The following is a 20,115-nucleotide window of genomic DNA, read 5'->3' as shown; positions in this document are numbered from 1 at the left end:
TCTTAACCTGAGAATGCTCTGTACAGATGTTTTCCTTGCTTTCTCTAAAGCAAAGCCAAAGAAGCAGTATGGGATGTTCTGAAAGAGATGCTTAGGAAGACAGATTTGGGGGTTCCCAGCCAGCTCTACCTTGGCTGAGAGCAACAGGAACTTCCCAGCCCTGGAAGGGCCTTCTTGTCACGGCCTGCTCCCTACAAACACGTTTGAGAGGCAGGATGGGAGCCCCCACCTGCCTCTCTGAGCTGCCTATATCAAACGGCAAACACAGCCAAACCGCGCTGCAGTCTGCCTGTGCTCTCGCTCTGGGCTAAACACCTTTTGCCAAGTTGCTTTACTGCAGTCTCGAGTCTTTGCTCCACAGAATAGCAGCTTAGAGTTCACAGTTTTTTGCTCTGAGTTTCCTTCTGTGGTAGTTCACTTTGATTTCCCAGCTTTTCTGTTCCTCACTCCAATTTCATTGGAATTAAATAAATGGGTAATTCTCTTAATCTCCCAGACTACTTTAGGCACAGACTGTGGATCTACAGAGATGGCTCCAGCCTCATTGTACCGTGTACACTATTGGTCTGTGCAAGGTATTATCTGCTTCTTCTGTTTTCCAACAGAGAGGCATGTTCTTCTGTTACTTATTTCCCACTGCTTGCTAACATCAGCAGTCTGGACAGGGGCAACGCAACAAGAAGGTATCCTCCTGCCGTCAGCTTGCCTTCAGCTGCATGCTGGAATCAGTGAGCACCCAAAGGCCAGTAGCAAGGCTTTCATGGAGTCACCCAAAAGCCACATCCTCACTGCCAGGTTTTAACAAGGCTGGTTATGGAAAACATTGCTGGCTCTGAAGTGGAGAGCTGGGCACTTCAACAGCAGCACGTTCACCCTGCCACTACCAGTTTTCTGATGGGTAGCACTCACCCCTGACAGCCAGCTCAGAGCTTCCTTTCAGAAGAGCTTCCTTTCAGAAGTTACTGCTCTATTGTCTGTTACTGGTGTAATAAAGACATACAGGCCTCAGTTCTTGGTACCTTCTGGTTGTTTAATTCTAATCTTTCTCTCACCTTGACACTTGTGTGCACCTCCAGGGATCATTCACACAGCATGTGTCTCTCTAATTAATGTTAATACCTCTCAGTGTGAAAACTAAGTACTAAAAAGGCATTGTGACTCAGGTGTGCAGTAACATTTTAAGTCCTCTGCTGATCACTCGGTGTCAAACCTGCTCTTAAATTTTCCACTGCCAACTGTGCAGAACAAGTACAACATTATCTATTTCCCTAACTCCTCTTTCAGCACCAGACAGAACCAGCTCTGCACTCTGCATTAATCTGCAGTGCTTGCCTCTCCCATCACAACTTAATTCTTTTACCTGAAACCTGATTTAATGCCTCTTTTGTTCCCTGTATTTGTCCAGTTTCTTAATGTGCTGATCTGACTTAGGCCTTGTTTACTATATCCAACTGTGATAGTTTACATGCTTATACAAAGATGAATATAGACCAATATCCTCATTGATTTGCCCTAGGTCATCAGGTAAATGAGTAAGAGAAGAAATTGTGCATCCTACTTCAACTGTAACAGCAGTACAGTTCAAATAATGAAACACCCCTGCAACAGTTCTCTAGTAGGAACTCCAAAATCTACCTGAAATGCTGCTTTTGTTTCACATTTTACTTGTAAAAAGCTGTGTACAAATGCCAAAGAGAAGCTGAAGAGAACCCAGAACAGGGCTGCTAACCACACTAGCTAAACCTGGTTGGGATATTCTGGTTTTCTCTGCATCTCTGAGGTAATAAGATTTGGGAACAGCCCCCATTACCTGGAATGAAGGAAGATGTTCCAGGTAATGCAGACAGCACTGCTTGTAATCATATTCTCTCATGCGGCTGTCCCAAGAGTAAAATTAATTGGTACCTTCTTGCAACACACTTGCAGGGAACTGCTGATGCAGGAGGAAGTTCCTGTCACAGCTGCCATGGTTCAAGCTAAGAGTGCCTGCAATCCTGCAAATAAACTGAGCAAGCACAAGCATTTCAGTTAGCTTGTGGGGGAGGGTGTAGGGGGTATAAACCCACTAGTCTGTTGCCAGATGCAATATACATAAAGCTCAGGCCATTTCTTATAGATCTTCTTTGAATCACTGCTACCCATGTGGTTGACCAACACTAAACACATACTTGAGGTCAGTAATTTGTATATACACATGTATCACAGTGGTTACTTCTTCCTCTTTCCTGAACAGGAAGATACGAGAGAAGACACAAAACTGTCACAGGAAAGTAAATAGTAAATAGCAATTCCAGTGTCAATGAGCTATTATTTTGCTTTTCAAAAGTATACAAGATCTGGATTTGAGAAGGTCTTGCTACCTTCATGGAAGAAGCAGAGCATTAGAACTTGTACAAAGAATCCCTTTTGTCACAGCCAAGCATGTTTATGGTACCGGTATCAGAGAAAGTGTTAATGACTTCTAATATAAGCCCACCTGAAGAAATGAGGCAGTAGAAGTCTTATCTAGCATTTAAAGTCTACTTTATAGGAGGGCATGCACCTCAGCTTGAGAAGCAAGGGCCTCAGGTTAAAAACACTGCCTAAAGCAGTGTTCCTGCAGCTTGACAAGTATTATTCACAGCACAATGCAAAATTCCTACCATTCCTCAATCCCTGCAGTACTTACTTCGAGTTATTTCAAAACATATTCAAGCAGTAATCCATCAGTTCCTTATTTCCATGAAACAAGTTTCAGAACTGACCACTAGGTGAAGAGTCAGGTAGTCAGGCAGAGGCTTGTAATATGGAAAGTCACCTCCAGAATTTTTCTGTCCTACACCATTAAAATGTGGAGAGAATACTAGTCATCACAGCAGAAGCAAAGGAGAAGCTTTAGCAAAACTTAACAAATTACATAATGTATATAGTTACACTGCTGTTATTTAACTTAATAGTTACTCTAATAGAAGAGTTACAACACAGTCAGCTGCTGTTCCTCAGATCCTGAAAAGTACTTACTACAGGGGTTTGGTTTGGATCTCCTGCACAGGAACAACAAACCTGTAACTGGAAATTGACTGTATTTGTTGTATCTAAGTAGGGCAGTTGTGTTACTCTAGTTCTCTTTTGTGAAAGAAGATTGAGGGAACAAAACTACTGACCCATTTTTCAGGATGAAGCTCATCCTAGAGTCCTATTCAAAAGGCTTGCCTACAATACAATGTTACTCAAGCGAACAGCTCAACAGTACTCCTCCATGCGTTCCAACTGCATTTGAACTGCAGAACAGTTACTACACATAGCCCTACAGCAGTAAGTCCTTATACACACAAACCCATTTTCAAGGGTTGCTGCCAATCCCCCAGAGAGAAGCTAAAAAGAACTCCATACACACACACAGTTTTATTTTAATAAATAAAGTTTTACAGGCTCAGGCGTTTTGTTTTTTTTTTAATCACATATACAGAACAGAGAAATGCCTGACCAAGTAACATGAATTAAACTACTAACCTTGGGAAGGAATGCATGCCCTCTGTGACAGAAAAGGGATTTCCCACCAGTAGCATAGTAATTTACTTCACAGATTAGACAATTTGAAAGGGATGTGGCCAAAGCAAAGAGAATGACCCTAAATGGACCACTTGTCTTTATAGAGCCACAACAGTGCAAGGAAAGCCAAGAGCCCCAAATGCCTCCATTTCCTAGTGTCACTTCTGGATGAATATGTATGTCTTCACATCCTTTTAGCAATACATTCTAACCACAAGGAGAGAGGCTAAGCACAGCAGGTATGCAAAATTATTCCATTGAAGAACAGACACTGGATGACACGGTAATGTTATATTTCAAGATTTTAAATTAGCAGATGCTTTTGCATCCCCTTCAGTATGGCAGTGGAACAGATCCCACCTTCTCTCATAGAGGTTTAGTCCAAAAACTTCCTGTTGGCATTAGCACCGAAGAGAGCCACTCTGATTTCTGGCATCATCTGTTGAGAAAGAGTACATCAGTTATGTGCAACAGGCAATACAATCACTGTACACGTTCCTCATTGCAGGCACTGCAGGATGGCTAGGCTAGGCTTCAAAATTAACAAGTCAATTCATTTGAATTTTCTGAAGCCTTTACCTGATCACACGTTGCCTGCTACTCTAGAGACTTAAAGGATGGCTTACAGGCATTGGCACAGGCTTCCCACGGAAGCAGTGGAATCACCGTTCCTGGAAGTGCTCAGAAAACTTGTAGACTAGGCCCTCAGCAAAAGGAAAGCCATGTTTGTTGTAGAGACACACAAACAGTAGGTAACTTGCTTCTTTCCATTCAAAAAGAACTTCTTCCTTGTCACCCACACTGAAATCTGATCTCACACACTATTGTGACACATTGAGATTTAATTACAAGACAAGACTAGTTAATTATATCTTGCTCACCTTGGCTGTTAAAGAAACTCACCTGCTGGGCTACAAGGTCCAGCCGACTTTCCAGGGTATTGGAAACCTTAATTCTACCATCACTGTTATAGACTTCAACTCCTCCAGCACTAGAGAGGGAAACAGAAAGTATCTGTGAAATCCATGGAGCATCTCAAAGTCAGAATGTGGCAGAGATATTGTCCAAAATTGGCACTTATAGGCAAGTCAGATACGTGGGTAAGATTTTTAATGTTTGAAAACCAATCTTTTTTTGACCATGTCTTAACAGGAACCATCACAAAGTGATCCAGTGAAGCAGCAGTGCAAAGCACCTTTGGAGTTATCAGAGACCACAGCTACATACAAGGGTCCACATTAGCATGATCTAAATGCAAGCAGACCTATGAAATTTGTCACTTCAGAACAGCTTCAGACTCTGTATTTTATTACTAGTAGACAGCTTTCAGATTTGGGAAGCGAGGAAGAGTGCTAAAAGTATTGTTTGTTGGCCCATACATAAAGACTGCTAACTAGCAGAACATACAGGTTTGTGCCATGTTCTTTATCATACTACATGGAAATAGACCCTTGCAGACATAACAGACGCAAACCCCATCAAGCGATTATTCTGCAGCACCTTATGGCTCAGTTTGCTTTCTCTTGAGACAGACAGCACGGCTACACCTGCATTCTCCCTCTTTAAAAGACCAATGATTAAGTTTCTACACAGTTATTCTCTAATCCAGTACTGTGAACCAGGCTGGAGGTTGCACAAAACTTTTATTGACATTTTTGATTGAGACAGTGCTTGGCTGGAGGAAACTGCAGAGTCTGGGCTTGATTAACACAAAGAACTGCCAAATTCCTCTAGAACAGCAACAGACACACTGTGAGGATATTCCATACGTAATTTTCTGAGGCTGTTCTAGTAGGAGCTGTGGCTTGAAAAGTTGCATGAACTTAGTGCTCTGTATAAAAGGCTCCCATTTTCCTTACATATCCTCTGGCAGGAAGTTGTCTTGGTCAATGTGAACATCCACATCCCTTTTTGTGGCATTTTTGTAGATGGGAATGCTCTTCTGTACAGCACTCTAGGATACAAGATAAATCTCCGATTAGCACTGACAAATGCTAGCACACTACTTGGGTTTGGCCACTCAATCATCTGTAGTAATAAAATTAAGGGACTGAGGCTTTTTTTTTAATTAAGCAAATGTATTTCACTATGGCTTTTGAGCCATACCCAATTATTATTCTTAATGCTGTAGCATTGTCTAAAGCTTCGTAGGTAATATCCAAGCAAATGATCCCCAACTTGAAAAGCACACTTGTTCTCTTGCACTGTATGTGCAGCAGAAGTGCAGCAAGCCAAGCCTGTTTTCATGTCACACAGATACAATCTGAGCAGCAAGTATTTGCAGGCAGGATTCAGCCTTTGTGAGGAGGATACTGTCAAACTAGCCTAAGTGTCTTACCTTAACCATAGAGAGATCCTGTTTCCTGCACCGAACAACTAATCTGGACTCAAGCAGCTGGTAGAATCCCTGCACAAGATAACCATTACAGTATCAGAAAAATCAACATTTTAATTGTCTTAGAATTATTCAAAACCAAGAAAGGAATGAAGCTGATCAATTTGAAATCCAAAACCTAACAATACTAGCCTCTTTGCTTGCAAGTTTACTTCATGTAGACATTCTGAGAAAACAGCACCAATACTGGGAAAGAGAGATTCTTTTAACAACTATGGATTATGTGTTTCTTTGTTGGCTTCATGTTTGGAACTCAAGCACAACTAAACATATGTATCATAGGATTGAGTTGCCCAGATAATGTACATAAGGATCATTGCTGTTAAGTAGACTGAGCATGTAGCCAAGCTGACATTCTCCTATGCAGCTCTTGGAGAAGACATGCAGTAGTTTCAAATGCCTGTTCTAAGAACTCCTGCTTTGCAATTCCTGTAGTATTACATGAGTATAGAAGGGGTTTAGTTCCAGCTAGAAGAAACCTGCAATGACCACCTAGTCCAACTGCGACTACTTGTGACCCCAGATCCCTCACTGGATCAAATATGTGGCCAGCTTGCAAAAGTGACACAGGTTTGTTTGATGTACAGCAATACCAAACCTAAGTGTGACAAAGAAATAACTGAACTGGAAGCACAAGATCGTAGGAAACACTGTTAAGAAATGACATCAAACTGCGGACAGGAGAGCTCCCAGCTGGATTTTGAGTTTATAGCAACAGGACGAGTTCATACCAGAGGGTGGCACCAGTGGCCGCACAATCGACCCTGGCAAATGCTCACAGGTTTTTTAGCAGTTAATTTCTAAGGCTCGAGGATAGTATTCTAGGTAAGCAAAGCTTTGATTTCTGTCTGTATGTCTGACACAGGCGCATGCCATTCCACAGGAAATGTGTCAAAGCCAGGACTTATAAGTTGCAAATGCCAAAAAGATTTTAAAAGTGGCTAAATATTGACTTCTAGGTTTGGAGAAACAGCTTTTGCCAAAGTGCATCTGATTCAGTGACTTACTACAGAAGCTTAAAGTGTGCATCCTAAAAGTGCATGTTATAATGTATGTGTGCACATCTACAATTATTCTTATAATGGAACTGCTTCTTGCTATAACAGGTTTTACACCTCAAAACAAGCTGCAACCTTATCTGTTCAGAATCCAAGATTCAAAGATATAGAAGTGATGTTTAAAACTCAAAGATCACCCAGCAACATTTGATCTAGATTCCACCACAACAGTTAACTTCCAGTGGGTTCTTTCTGAAGACAGACACCTATGAGGATGCGATCATCTATTTTTTTAGAATTTAAATATTTACCTGTAGAACTAGTCCGTCCAGCAGTGTCTGGTACCTGGCAGTATCCTTTACCACCTTGGCAAGTCTCTGCTTGGCCTCATTCAGCAATTCCTACATTCAAAGAAATCAGATCAGCAGAGCCCATCTGTTTGGCATTTGGTTTCATGCCTACCAACTTTCTGTACTCCTATTATAGCTATCACACCCTGCCAACACGTAAATGTACACTCCAGCTGGTGTTCATCCAAGCTAGACCTTCATCTCTGTGCATGGCACAATATCCTTTCCAAACAGTTCCCTTCTCCCTACGCTGATCCAAACCCATTATAACCTGACAATAAATCCTTTTTCATTAAAAAGGAGAACTCGGTAGTAAAAGGATAATATTAATTCAGACAAACTAAATATGCTGTAAATCATTGCCTAATGTAAACTATTAAAATTATCCAAATAAGATTCTTTCTGCTTTGTGGTCAAGCAAGGAAATCTAATCTATGTTTTTATCAGGAAATATTCAGGTTAGCTTTTTTTTTTGAATTGTAAATAAATGCAAGTTAAAATTTAAAAGCAAGAGCTTATTTTTAATTTGCAGTAGCTGGTTTTGATTATTTTTATTCAGCAAATCAGTATCAGATGGGATTGAATTTTTAAGAAATTTGAGTCAACTCAAACACAACTCCTTGAAGTAAACCATCAGATAAAGAAATTGTATGATTTGGTATAAACCTTTCTTTACTGTCCTGCCTCAGTGTTTCAAAGAAGAGTGCATGTTAACACAATCAATGCTAGGATACAAGACTATCACAATTTAATGTCAAACCTAGAAACCTAGTTATACTGTCCACCCTAGAGTAAACAGCATTTCTGGAACTTCTCATCTCTCTTGTTCATGAAAAAGGCTAAAGATGTGATAAGGGAAAAAACAGCTAGCAGCATGTGACTTTAAATGTTTTAAAATGAGGAAGAGTGTTATGCATTACTCAGAAGCATGAGGTTGAGTCAGCAGATAAATGAGGAAGACTCATCTGCAGAGACTATCACAATAGAATTAGCTCTTCAGCCACCCACCTTCCTCCCATCTGTGAATACAATCTTAAGTTTGAAACTAGGTTTAAAGAATCAATAAACTAGCGACTTTCTTCTGCTAACTCCCTTTTTCATAGTAGCATTAACTTTTAACAGTAGCTGATTTTTTATTTTTTACTTCTACAGGTCTCAAAGCTTTTCTGATAGCTCAACAGCACCATCTAGCAGAGTATGGAACACTCAACCGTTTCTGAGACGGGGTAAGAGATAACAGGAAAATTGCAAGCTGTATAATGAGCAGAATACACTACACCTGATGTAAGACAAACATAGTAAGCTTGAACTAAGACTACATGTAGTCTTACATGAAAATAATCTAAAGCAGATTAGCAAAGCTGGACTAAATCTTTAATAACTTTCCAGATCAGTTGGGAAAGCCATTTTTGTATGTTTTGTATGACATCACTCATTTACAAATCATATTTTTCTTTAGAGAATGGTTAAAAACATTTCCTATCAAATGGCAGAAACAAAAACTCTGTTGTCTTTACTACAGAGGTACTCACTGTGATAAGGTCATCCCTTGCCTTGAGGACCTTCAGTCTTGCTTGATTCATCAGGTTGGACATCTGACTGCAAGTTGCAGATAAAGCTGAATCAATAAACCAGACTTTGACAGAAGAACTGCAACATTTAACTGTATACTTCACATTTAAAGTTAACAGTAGCACGTTTAACAACAAAGCCTGTTAACTTGTTTGAATTTGTTTCTGAACTTGCACAAATTACTTGCAGAACCCTGTCCTTCAGTAAAGGCCCACCAAAACTAAACCTGACATGATCATTTGTCCCAGAGTAACAGACCAGGGTAGACTTCTAGTCATTAACTACATAAAGAATTATGAAAGATTCTTTCACCACACTTACTTACAGTTATACTATTGTAGCTCACCTTTGATAATTTATCCTCAGGGAAACCAAGAAACATAATTAGAAATAAATATATTGGCTACAATTTGCCCATATGGCAGGGAAAAGCACTTTGCATAAAATAAGCAATAAAATGAGAGCTCAGGCTCTGAAGTCAGCCATTTAACCTAAACAGCTTACATTTTCTTTTGCTGTTCAATTTGTTTCTCTTTCTTTTCATAATACTCCATGATTTTCAGCCTCTGTGTCTGAACAAGGCGACCCTTCTCAATGTTGAATTCTTCTTCTGCCTACAGGAAAAATTAAACAACTGAGTGGAAATTGATTCCATGGGCTGAAAAAGAATCAAAATGAAACACCCATGCTTTCACAGCACATTCATAGATAAACTGAGATGATACAATTTATGGTTCCATGTACAGAAAACATTTCAATCAGTACTCAAGTCAAAGGAAGTACAGGATGTGTTCTGCTGCACTAGAACCTTGCTAACTAATATACAGCTTATTTTATCATTTGATTGATGCACATTTCTTTGCAGTATTGATTCCTCAGGCAAAAAATTACAAAATTTATGTATGTATATTGTTAAACAAAACTCATTTTATCTGAGCTTTAGCTCTGACTTGTTTCTGTAGAATTGATCTCTCTTCCAGCTACATGAGATTCTACCTAAAACAAGCAATCCAGCTGTCAGTGTCCAGAAACTTCATGACTTTTAGCAAGTCCTACACGAGGAGAGTGACAGGATAGCCATCACCTTTTACAAAGCCTATCCAGGCAGCATGTGAAAAGAGATGACAAATTTTCCTATTTATACCTGAGAATCCAATCTCAGCTTCTGATTTCTATTTGCATATCCCCAGGAATACCTGCTCTAGTACTGATTAAATATTTATATAGATTTAAATGTTTAAGGAAGATTAAATATTATCAGTAAAACATATGCCGAGTCCAATACCAACAAGGTATTTCAGTGCTGGTATAGCTCAGATTGTTACAGTTGTAAGGCACCATTAATCTTCCTTTATTAAACATCTGTATTCACCAGTTTAATGTTAAACTCAGTCTCCTGTGGCTTAACCTAAGTGAAGAATTCTGCAAGTAATTCAGCTCATGCCTTAAACATGAATTTATATGTTTCAGTTCCCCAGGATACCTCTAAATCACATCTAGAATTAAGTCTGTATGGGGCAACATAGGTTTAGGTATGAACCTGCTTACAGACAAACTTCCACCAACATAATTCAACCAGTTTGACTCATTTTTTATCATTTTGGTACATATATGAATGCTTGTGTAAGATTAGTGCTTTCATTTCCTACTTACATTTCTGCCTGACATGCTATGGAAGTCATAAAATTAAAATTAAACTTTCAGGTAACAGCTTGTTATGACAAACCTTAGCAGAATTCATCATTATGCAGAGAACTCCTTTAATCCTCAGCGATGTCAAGTTACATATAGGAGGTGGGGAAGGTGTTCCACTTAATCTAGTCTATTCCTATTACCACTCAGCTCTCCAGATTGCTTAAAAATGAATGAGTGAACTTGCATATGAATAAATGTATATTTAAGAACCACTAAGAAAACTTTAGCTCCGACTTGTTTTCATTTGTCAAAAGCTGACAAATATTAACTTTATTTCGTAGCATCCTTTTTTTGCCATGTAATAACTAAATATGAAGTAAGCTGTAACTCACTGAAGCATTCTAGGACTGCTCTGACTGCAGCTATCAAAACAGGATGCCAGATGCAGTTTTCCTTTTGCACTTACTGACAATGAACTCCCATTTTTACCTTTGCATCTATTTCTTCAGCCTTTTCATTGGCTTCCTGCTCAATGAAAGCCATCATATGCTTGATCTGTAACAACAGAGAGAAAAGAAAATATTCCCTGTTGGAAAGGACTTTGATGAGAGGAAGTGTACGCATTCCTTATTTGACAGGCCCCTTTATAAGCATTTACTAATTCATATAATGTTTTTCAACAAAATTAAATTGAGCATACAGGTAAAAGAGTTAATTCATTTTACCACAGATTACAAGAAAACTAAAATAATTCTACATAATGATGTTTCGTTGGCTGTCATTAGAATGTACATTAGATATGCAACTATGCAAAAAGGATTCCAAAGAAAACCAAACCCCAAACGTAAATGTCTATAAATGTGAAGCTGAGTATTTTCAATCTTCACTAGTGAGAACAACTTCCTCCCTCTCTCAGGATTAGTGAAAAAAAAAACAAAACACATAATCCAAAAAACCCCACCTTCCTCACAGTGCAATTACTCTGTTTGTTAAGACATTTACATGAAACATAGAAAATTAATGCTGAGTGCCTGCTCTACATCAGGCGTAGATGGTATCTGACTGAACCTAGGCCTTCCACAGCACATGACTCGTGAAGCAAAGGACTACTGGCAACACTGGTCAGATCTGCACAAGCAGAAGCTATGAAGCCACTCAAAATGGCTTCATAAAGTAGCTGCCTACTGTTTTGGAGAAGCTGGGGAGCAGCAACAGGTGGCCAAGATCACATCAAGAACACCACGTATTCCTTTAGAGCCTGGTATGCACCAATACATTGTAATCAAAGAACCTTTTTAAAACCACCTCAAAACACTATAAAGCATAGGTCTGACGGCTGAAAGATATGGAAGGGAATTATACAAAGTTCTGATTATTTATCACATGCCTTTCTGTGATCAGACATAAGTTTAGGTTCACATTTGGGGCAAGACAGTAAGGACTTGTGCCCAACCAAACTGTAACTTTAAACAGGCATAGCCCCTTCCAAGGGCAGATGGAGCGGACCATGTACTTGAGCAGACCACAAAAACCTAATGACTTTCTGCTTGCATTTACTGATGACACACATTTTGCAGACAATCTTGTCTGAATACACTTGCACAAAAGATTCTATTTACATAATCTCGTGTTAAAATGATATATTTTAAAGAACTAAGAAAGGCGTCAATATGAAAACTGGCCAATGTGCAGAACAGCTCTATGTCATTATGGATGAAAAACCAGAAATGAACAGACAAGTGGCAGGTCTTAAGCATGTGCAGTGGAAGAAGTGAACAATAATATCTACATCCTCAAAATCAAATCAGCAATTTTTCTTTTCATTCCAGTTTGCAACACTTCCCAGTGCATGCCCACCTACAGTGCCACTGTCCTACCCTGCTCACCTGATTAGACAACTGGTTAAACCAAGCTTTAGCCCTACCAGCATTTCAGAAAGGACAGGAGACCCATACGAAATAAGGAAACTATTTTGCTGAATACTGTTGGAGGTAACGAAGAACTTCTGGACAGGAGCAGTAAGCCTTACATTACTGAGTCACTTCCTCCAGTTTGGTTTGGTTTCTGAATTTTAGAAATGTACTTTAAACAGTTCTGGGAGTTCAAGAAACATCCCCTGCATAATGAAGAGGAATAAGATGGAAGCAAGCTAACAAGGCATCCACTTCCCCCAGTCGGAGAAGATGGAGCAAGGTTATTTCCTTCAAAATCTGTTGTACTGAAATCCCTTAGAATTAAAAAACCCTATAGAATTAAAAGAGATCCTAAGTGAGACTTTCACATTTATAAATAGGATTAATTTTAACAACACTGACAAAAAAATGTATTTTTAAATGGTAAATTAATTTTAAATGAAGTTAATAACTTTACCATAGTAGTATTTCCTACAGAAAGGAATAGCGGATTTTTCCCATGAGTAGTACCATGACCATTCTTTCCATGGGAAGTTCCAGATGTTAGATTAACTATAGCCAAAAGCGACTAGCCAGGCTAGACAGAACAATCTATTAAACACCTTTGATAGAATAAAGCAGGCAAGTCTGTCAATGGGAAAAATTCTTCTCTAATTCATCTCTGACTCTTAATTAGTGATGATTTTCAAAATGAAAATGACTGTAAACACCCTGGCACGTAGTTCAGAGCACCAGTTGGCAAGCTCATACCAGATGTGTACGCATGCAGAAATGTCATGCCATCAGCAGCATTCTCTTTTCCAGTTTACAGAATCACCCTAGACTCGGGAGTATAAAACAATAGGAGAGTTGCAGATGTGAAATGCTATAAGCATTGCCTGTTTAGTATATCAACAGATCCAGAACTAACCTCTGAAGTTTAGGCGTGATGTGGCTGAGCAAGACCACTCCAACTTCAGCTTTATTTGTATTATCTCCATGGAACAACCATACAAGCGTTGCGGATAAAAGGCAACAGAATGTAACGTTACAGTTCCCCTTTTGGAGAGAGGCACCCTACTGATTTTACTTTCAATGTGATGCTTCCTTGCCAAGAGACTATGTTTACTGAATGAGAAAGTGAGACGCAAAGCACTTCTGATGCAAAGGACAAAGAGAACTTGGCTGATCTGCTCATCACCTGTAGGAAACTCCACAGACCAGTGCTGACTGGATCTGTGCAGTCTTTAACACGGCACACCATTTTCAACCCAGCTCAAAGCAGCTTTTTAGGCAAGGCCAGTGTTTACTGTCAACAAGGACAAAGTGTCCTGCCTCAGGAGGAAGTGTCCACAGTCACAGCTGTTAAGTCTCCACTGCAAGAGAAGCCCATATTGCACTACTCTGTTCAGGATGTAAAAGTGAAAAGCCATTTGAGAATGCTGAATAGCCTACCCTAATCTAAGTTACAGCTAATTAGATGTAATACAGCTGTAAGAAAAAAAGAGATGGAAAGTCGTAAGAAAGCAACATCTAAAGAGACAGCAGTTATCAATGTATTTATCTGTCATAGAGTGCAATTAAACACTGTAGATGGCCTGAAGGCTACTCCTGATCCCTTTCATTGTAAACTGGCATAATGTATCACGAAAATGTTCCACCAAAGTTCCCCAATGGGTGGCAAATTAATCCTGCCAGGGAAAAATTCACTTTCGTCAGAGACTTCTCTTTCTCACTGAGATTCCCAGACAAGGTTTTTCCCCTTCACCACCCCCTGCAAGTGTTTCACCCGCAGAGCAGGAGACCCCATTCCACAGTGAAAACGCAAACGGGCCGCAGCCCGTCCTGCTGTTGCAAGGTTCAGAGCTGTCACTACCCCACCCGCTCCGACTCTCTCCTTCCCTTACAGACTGCCCTTCAACCTTAACCCCACACTTAGCACGGCCTCAGGACAAGAAAGCCCCTGTCCAGCCCTCGGTGACCCCCTTCTCACTCTGGGTCGGCCCCGTCAGCTCCCCCAGGCCGGGCCGAGGGCAGTGTGGAGGAGACAGGCCTGGTCCCCGCTCCGGGCTGAGCCCACTGACCTACCTGCTTCTGGACGTCGGCATCGCTAAGCGCCATGATGACGGCGGTGGTGACAGGACTCGAGCGAAGGCAGCTGAGGCCGTCGGCGACCGCGAGGGGAATCAAATCCGGTTCGGGTCACAGCCTGCGCGGCAGTCGCAGTGTCACAACACCCCGCCCACTAGCTCCTCCTGGCCAATAGAAACCTGAGCTCTGCTGGCGTCATGGGGTGCTATACTGCCGTCTAGTGGTGGGTACAGGTCTTGCTTTAGCGCCCCTCGTGAGGGGCGGAGCGGCGGGGTTCTGCCTCCCCTGCCCGGGACAGAGCCCGCCCGGCGGGCGGGGCGTCCTCGCCTCCCTCCCTCCCTCCTTCCCTGCCTGCCTCCCTTCCTTCTTCCCCTGGGGCAGAAGCTTCAGCTGCCCTCCGAAGCCGAGCTGGAGTGAGGCTGCAGGCTTTGTCCGGTTCTGTGCTGCACAGGCGGGAGCGAGCCTTCGAGTGGGGACACAGAGGCTGGGCAGTCGGAGTTCAGGGGTGCTGCGTGACTGGGGTGAAATAATCCTTCCCTTGTGTGTAGTGCTTTAAAGGTTTTGGTGGGAATGTTTTCGGTTTCAGAGCTGAGCTCTTTCCCAGAAAGGCTGCAATGTGTTTAACTCGCCGTGGGGAGAAGCTAAATGTGGAGAGATACGTGCTTCTAAGGACTTAAAGTAGATTTCTTCTGGAAATACTTTGGCTTCCCCCTCACAGGGTGGTTTGATATCCCAAGGTCACTTTTAGCTGTCAGTTGTGTAAAGCTCTGAAATGCTGTTTATAAAATCTCACTGATTTTCCAGGTTTGGGCTGGCAGTGAGGAATTAAACTGTCTTTTCAACCCAAGATGCAATGCAGGGTACCATTAAGGGGCTCAAAGAGAAAAGCAGAAGGACACAGGAAAGAGGTGGCAGAGGAGAGAGGAGGCCTTGCAGCAGAGAGGCTGGAGGTCACTGGCTGTCAGGGAGGGGCAGTGTAAGAGAATCCTGTGATGGGCCCCTCAGGTTGGTTGTACTTTTATGATTAACAGCCATGGCAACAGCACTCTACTGCAGCAATACATGGTGGGGACTCAGAGCATTATTAGTATTACCCTTTTGTGATGTGCTAATTATTGAGGAGTTGTGTTACTGCTTCCATTTGGGTTCTTTTTTTTGTGGCAAAATTTGAAGTTATCTTCATAACCTATAATATTTATTCTAGCTGCCAGGAATTCCATTCTGCAGGTATATTTAGTGGGGGAAAAAAATAGAACTATTCCTTACAAAGCAGTGTCAAATGCGGTATTTGTCATATCCATGCTTCTTCTTGGCTTATTTCAAATTTGTTGATTTTTACTGAGCTTTTTTTTTTTTTAAACTCTGTGAAAAAGCTTTTTGTAAAATACAAATTAACTTTTTCTTTCCCCTGGTATTGCAATAATGTTACAATGCAGGTTATCAACTGTATTTATATTTTGTATCTTGGGACCACTTTACTCTTACCTAGGGCAGGAGCTAAATAATATTAAAACAACTGGAACTATCATACAATCATACAATGATTTGGGTTGGAAGGGACCTTAAAGACCATCTAGTTCCAAGCCCCCCTGCCACGAGCAGGGATGCTTTCCAGTAGACCAGGTTATTCAAAGCAACGTCCAACCTGGCCTTGAACACTGCCAGGGATGGGGCAGCCTCAGCTTCTCTGAGCAGCCTGTTCAGCGTCTCGCCACCCCGAACATACTCCAGTTTGGTTCCTTTCGTGCAGCGCGGGTGCTCCATGACCACCAAGCCCCAGGGGAAGCTATCTGCCGCCCGCTCCTTTCCCTAAAACCAGCGAGAAGAACGGGACGGTGCTCGCACGAACCCTCCATTTGCGTTCCTCTTGTTGCAACCGGGTCGGTGGCGCCCTCCCCTCCATGCTGGGGGTGGGAAATCACGTGGAGGGAGCGTCGTGCTGCCGCGCCATGACGTATGGCGCCACCCCCCCACCCGCCGTTCGCTTTCCCCTCGCTCCCCGCCCCTCCATCATGGCGGCGGCAAATTAGGGCAGAGCTCGCATTGCCTCGCGCGCGCCAGCGCGCGCGCGCGCCCACCACCCCCGGCGGACCGACCCGGAGCAGCGCCGCTCCTCTCCCGGCCTGCCCAGCCCCCCCCCCCCCCCCTCCCCGTCCTGCTCCCCGCCCCGCCGCGCTCGCAGGTGAGGAAACGGGTGGGAGCGGGCGGGAGAGCCGCTTCTTTATTTCTTCATTTATGTGTCTGTCTATCGATGTTCCTTATCTGTCTGTGTATTCAGGTATTTAATTCCCCCCGTGTTCCCGTTACCGCCCCGCCGGCCGGCATTTGGGTGAGGGGCAGCGGGCACCGTGCGCGCCTCCGCGTGCGCGCCGCCTGTGAAGGGGTGGTGGTGGGGAGAGCCGGCCGCGCTCGGTGGCGGGAGAACTTCGCCGCGGGGAGGGGGGGGCGGGGCGCAGCGGGGATACGCCCCCTCGGCTGCCGGTGCCCCCTCCCGCCCCCGCCGTGGCGGCGGCTGAAGGACTCGTTCCTCACGTCCCGTCCCGCTGAGGGGGCGGGCGGGCCCGGAGGTGTGGGAGCACAAGGGGCTGTTGCCCCCTCCGCCCCTCGCAGCTCCTGAAGGGCGGCGGCAAGGAGAGCTGGCGGCTCCTCCGCTGCAGGGACTGCGGCCAGCCCGCACCTGCCGCTGTAGCGCTGTGACTGCCGCGCGGACCCCGCCGGCTGACTCATGCCGGCTTTTTGCTCCTTGCCGGTTCTGCCCGGTTATAAATATCTCATTCATCGCCGTAGTAACTGAGTAGCTTACGCTGCGCTCTCGCAAGCTGCTCGTCTGCTCCGGCTCTGTGTTCGTCTGGCGCCGCTGGAACTTGGAGCGAGAGCAGGGCTTTTGTCTCACCTGCCTGTCCTCTTGGTCGCTTTCAAAGCCACGTAGCGCTTGGCACGTTAAAGTGAATGAAAGCTTATTAATGAAAGCTGGGCTTGTCATGATTTAATATGTAAGGCGGTTTAAAGCCGGAAAGGATTGAGAACCTTTGTAGCAGATAACTCGTGCGGGTTTTGTGTTTCTTCTTAGAAGAAAAAAGCCCAAACCCTTTGCCTAGAATGCTCACTTAATTACGTCTCCCCCTAAGACCAACTAAAACCTCTGCCCAGATAAGCGACTGTTGTATTTTCCAATACTTCTATCCCTTCAGTGCCACTAGAGGATCAGTAATGGATGTGATATTGATTCATTTCCAGGAGGAGCTGACATGTTTGAACTCAGCAATTCTTAGTTTATTAAAACAATCTCTTAGTCATACTCTCGTATCTTGTTGGAAAAGTATTTAAAAGAATTTATCTCCCAACTTGATCGCAGTCTGGTGCTTTGGAAAGTCCTACCTGTTACGTGAAGTGTTTTCAGAGGCAAACTGCTCCAGGTTAAACCAGTCTGCGCATGCAAGTCTCACCCCAAATCCCTACACAAACTTTCTGGTAAGGTTGCAGAGTGATTGAATATTTTCCATCTTGTTGATACGGGGTGTGGTTTTGTAGACCTGCAGCTCCTTGAAATTCAATACATTTGGGTAAATAAGGCTGCAGATTAGAGTTGTGAGCGGTTACCTGTTGCAGGGATTGGTGCCAGGAGGATGACCCAAACCTGTGAACATATCAGTGGCACACTGCCCTAAAAATGATTTGAACTCCGGTGCTAATGTTTTGTTGCTTCACTAAGTCTCCGTGTCTGCTTGAGTGAACGCTTGGTGACTGAGACCACACTTTGAAACAATTCTCCAGCAGCAGGAAGTATTCTGCTAACGCCACTGTCTAGCATGGTTAAGTTTGTAGCCAGTAAGTGAGGCTTGGTAACCCAGACTGTAGATGGGAACTGCATGCACCCCCTAGATTGACTCCTTTTTCAAACAGAAATTAACTGTGGCCGTTACTGATGGTGGTATTTGTAAAAAGAAGGCAGTATGTGACAGGTGAGGGACAGTTTCTGCATGTGCGCTTTTAGTGCATTAGAAATCAGTAGCAATATTGATCACCCACTGCTTTGTTTAGAAACATGCAGGATAATACTTTGTAAGGCTTCAGTTCTAAATGCAAAAGGCAGTCGGACTTGCAACAGTCGAATAAATGCACGCTGGATCTTAGTGGCAGCTGATGAACCTTTCTTACGGGCAGTTACCATAGTGCTGTTGCACTTTGACTTTGAAGTGGTGCACAGTAAGTGCAGCTTAGCGCATAGTAGGATTTTGCAAGTAAGGATGGAAACATAGCAGACCCTCATTGCGAGGGGATAATATTCACTCTATTAATTGGTAGACTTGCCTTTCTCATTATGTGGTGTAAACTCTTCTGTGGATTAGGATGCAACAGATTGCATGAAGAAATGTCAGTCTGATTGGAATTCCTGTTCTCAGGTCGGCTGAGCCACTCAGCCCACGTGAAACAAGTAACAGCAGGGTCGGAGGAGTAACAAGTAAGCAAGCTTCAAAGGGGTAGGTAGCCTTTTATTCCCCCAAGGGTGCAGGAATTGAGAAAGGTTCTGTTTTGTTGTTTGTTTTTTTTTTTTTTACTGTTACACCAGAAGTAACCTTTCCTTTGAGGCTCATGTAGTCTGTATAATGCCCAATTTTGCTCTGGTCCGTTATATCTCCCCTACAAGCTTTTGTCTTAGTCTCTTGAACAGTTTCTGGATCTCTTCCATTTTGGTCCTGTAGAGAAAAGCTCTCCTTCCTCTGATTTGGCCTCTCAAGATGTGTGTCCTTTTTTAATCCCACTTATTCCTGAAAAAAATGGCCTTTTCTGAGATATTTACAGTATCTGAGTCAATATTGCTCTATTTCTTTTTGTAAACAAACCCAGTCATTCACAGTTGAAAATGAGTAATTCAGTTGTTGTGCTGTGGGCTTCTCTCAAGGGAAGGCCAGTGATTCTGAAGTGCGTTTCCAGTATGACATTCTTTTATGTGAAGCTGAAGATATTTCTTCCATTCAAGTTCTGAAGTCTCCCTTCTCATTTTTGCATAAAACTACCTCTCAGAATATATCAACCAAAGTGATTACTTTCTTTTCATATAAAGCTTTTTTTCTTCATTGTTTTCCCAGGGAAGCATTAACCACTTAAGTAAGCTGTGGTCTGATTCTCCCACTTTTCCTGCTTGCTCCAGAAGTGCTGAGCTAAGCGTGCTGAAATCTGTGAATGAGGTCTCAGTCTTGCAGGTGGATCACTGTGCTGGTATAGAGTGTCATGCTTGCTTTGATTGACTGTTTTACTGTTTCTTTCTTTCATTTCCTGCATTGATTTTGAATTGTATTTTGAAGAATAATCTCTGTTATATATTCAGACTTGTTCTTTGATCCACAGTGTAGTATCTGGATATCACTGGACCATCTGTCAGACTGATTCTTTCAGGACAGATCAGTTAAGGTTGTCTGGAAGGGCTCCCATTCGCTGTGGCTCAGGCATTGCAAAAAGCATGTTGATTTCAGTACTGTGGATCTCTACTGAACAAACCAGAAGTGAAATGTGCTGGGGAGCTTTTGCTTTTTGGTGAATGGCATCTTTCACACCCGGTGATGTGAAGACGACATCTGAGGATCTGGTCCTAAGAGCAGTACTACTGTTAAAGGATCCTAATGTTTTCTGAGCACTTATTTTTACCATAT

At 42.7% G+C, this 20,115-nt stretch overlaps 2 protein-coding genes across 3 annotated transcripts in view; one reads left to right on the top strand and one right to left on the bottom strand.

Moving 5' to 3' along the window:
• Nucleotides 1-3,365: 3,365 nt before the first annotated feature.
• On the bottom strand, nucleotides 3,366-14,599 carry ATP6V1E1 (ATPase H+ transporting V1 subunit E1). Its single transcript, XM_061444678.1, has 9 exons — nucleotides 14,462-14,599; nucleotides 10,971-11,036; nucleotides 9,351-9,460; nucleotides 8,807-8,873; nucleotides 7,236-7,325; nucleotides 5,870-5,938; nucleotides 5,391-5,485; nucleotides 4,435-4,522; nucleotides 3,366-3,970 (listed from the first exon to the last, which is right to left on the bottom strand). Exons 1-9 carry the CDS (start codon nucleotides 14,492-14,494, stop codon nucleotides 3,908-3,910), a joined length of 681 nt encoding a protein of 226 aa, XP_061300662.1. The 5' UTR covers nucleotides 14,495-14,599; the 3' UTR covers nucleotides 3,366-3,907.
• Nucleotides 14,600-16,456: 1,857 nt separating this feature from the next.
• Nucleotides 16,457-20,115, top strand: part of BCL2L13 (BCL2 like 13) — a 39,577-nt gene continuing 35,918 nt past the window's right edge. The window contains exon 1 of one of the 2 annotated variants that reach the window (XR_009741765.1): nucleotides 16,457-16,646. The gene's annotated coding sequence lies outside the window, so the exon portion shown is untranslated. The remainder of the gene's footprint in view (nucleotides 16,647-20,115) is intronic. The other variant, XM_061444677.1, reaches the window with a different exon arrangement.

Source organism: Pezoporus flaviventris, unplaced genomic scaffold, assembly GCF_033815535.1.
Source record: "Pezoporus flaviventris isolate CSIRO_AGI_PZ_B2104156 unplaced genomic scaffold, CSIRO_AGI_Pfla_v1 ptg000002l, whole genome shotgun sequence".
NCBI lineage: Eukaryota > Metazoa > Chordata > Aves > Psittaciformes > Psittacidae > Pezoporus > Pezoporus flaviventris.
The sequence above is the reverse complement of the archived record's forward strand: the minus strand, read 5'-3'. Positions and strand labels throughout refer to the sequence as shown.

Bases quoted from the DNA above. Each gene is read 5' to 3' on its own strand.
- ATP6V1E1 (XM_061444678.1), bottom strand. From the start codon at position 14,494: ATGGCGCTTAGCGATGCCGACGTCCAGAAGCAG. The intron at 7,326-8,806 runs GTGAGTACCTCT...CTTTGAATGTAG, and splicing joins CAAGGGATGACCTTATCACA to GAATTGCTGAATGAGGCCAA. The intron at 5,486-5,869 runs GTAAGACACTTA...CTTGTATCCTAG, and splicing joins AGGATCTCTCTATGGTTAAG to AGTGCTGTACAGAAGAGCAT.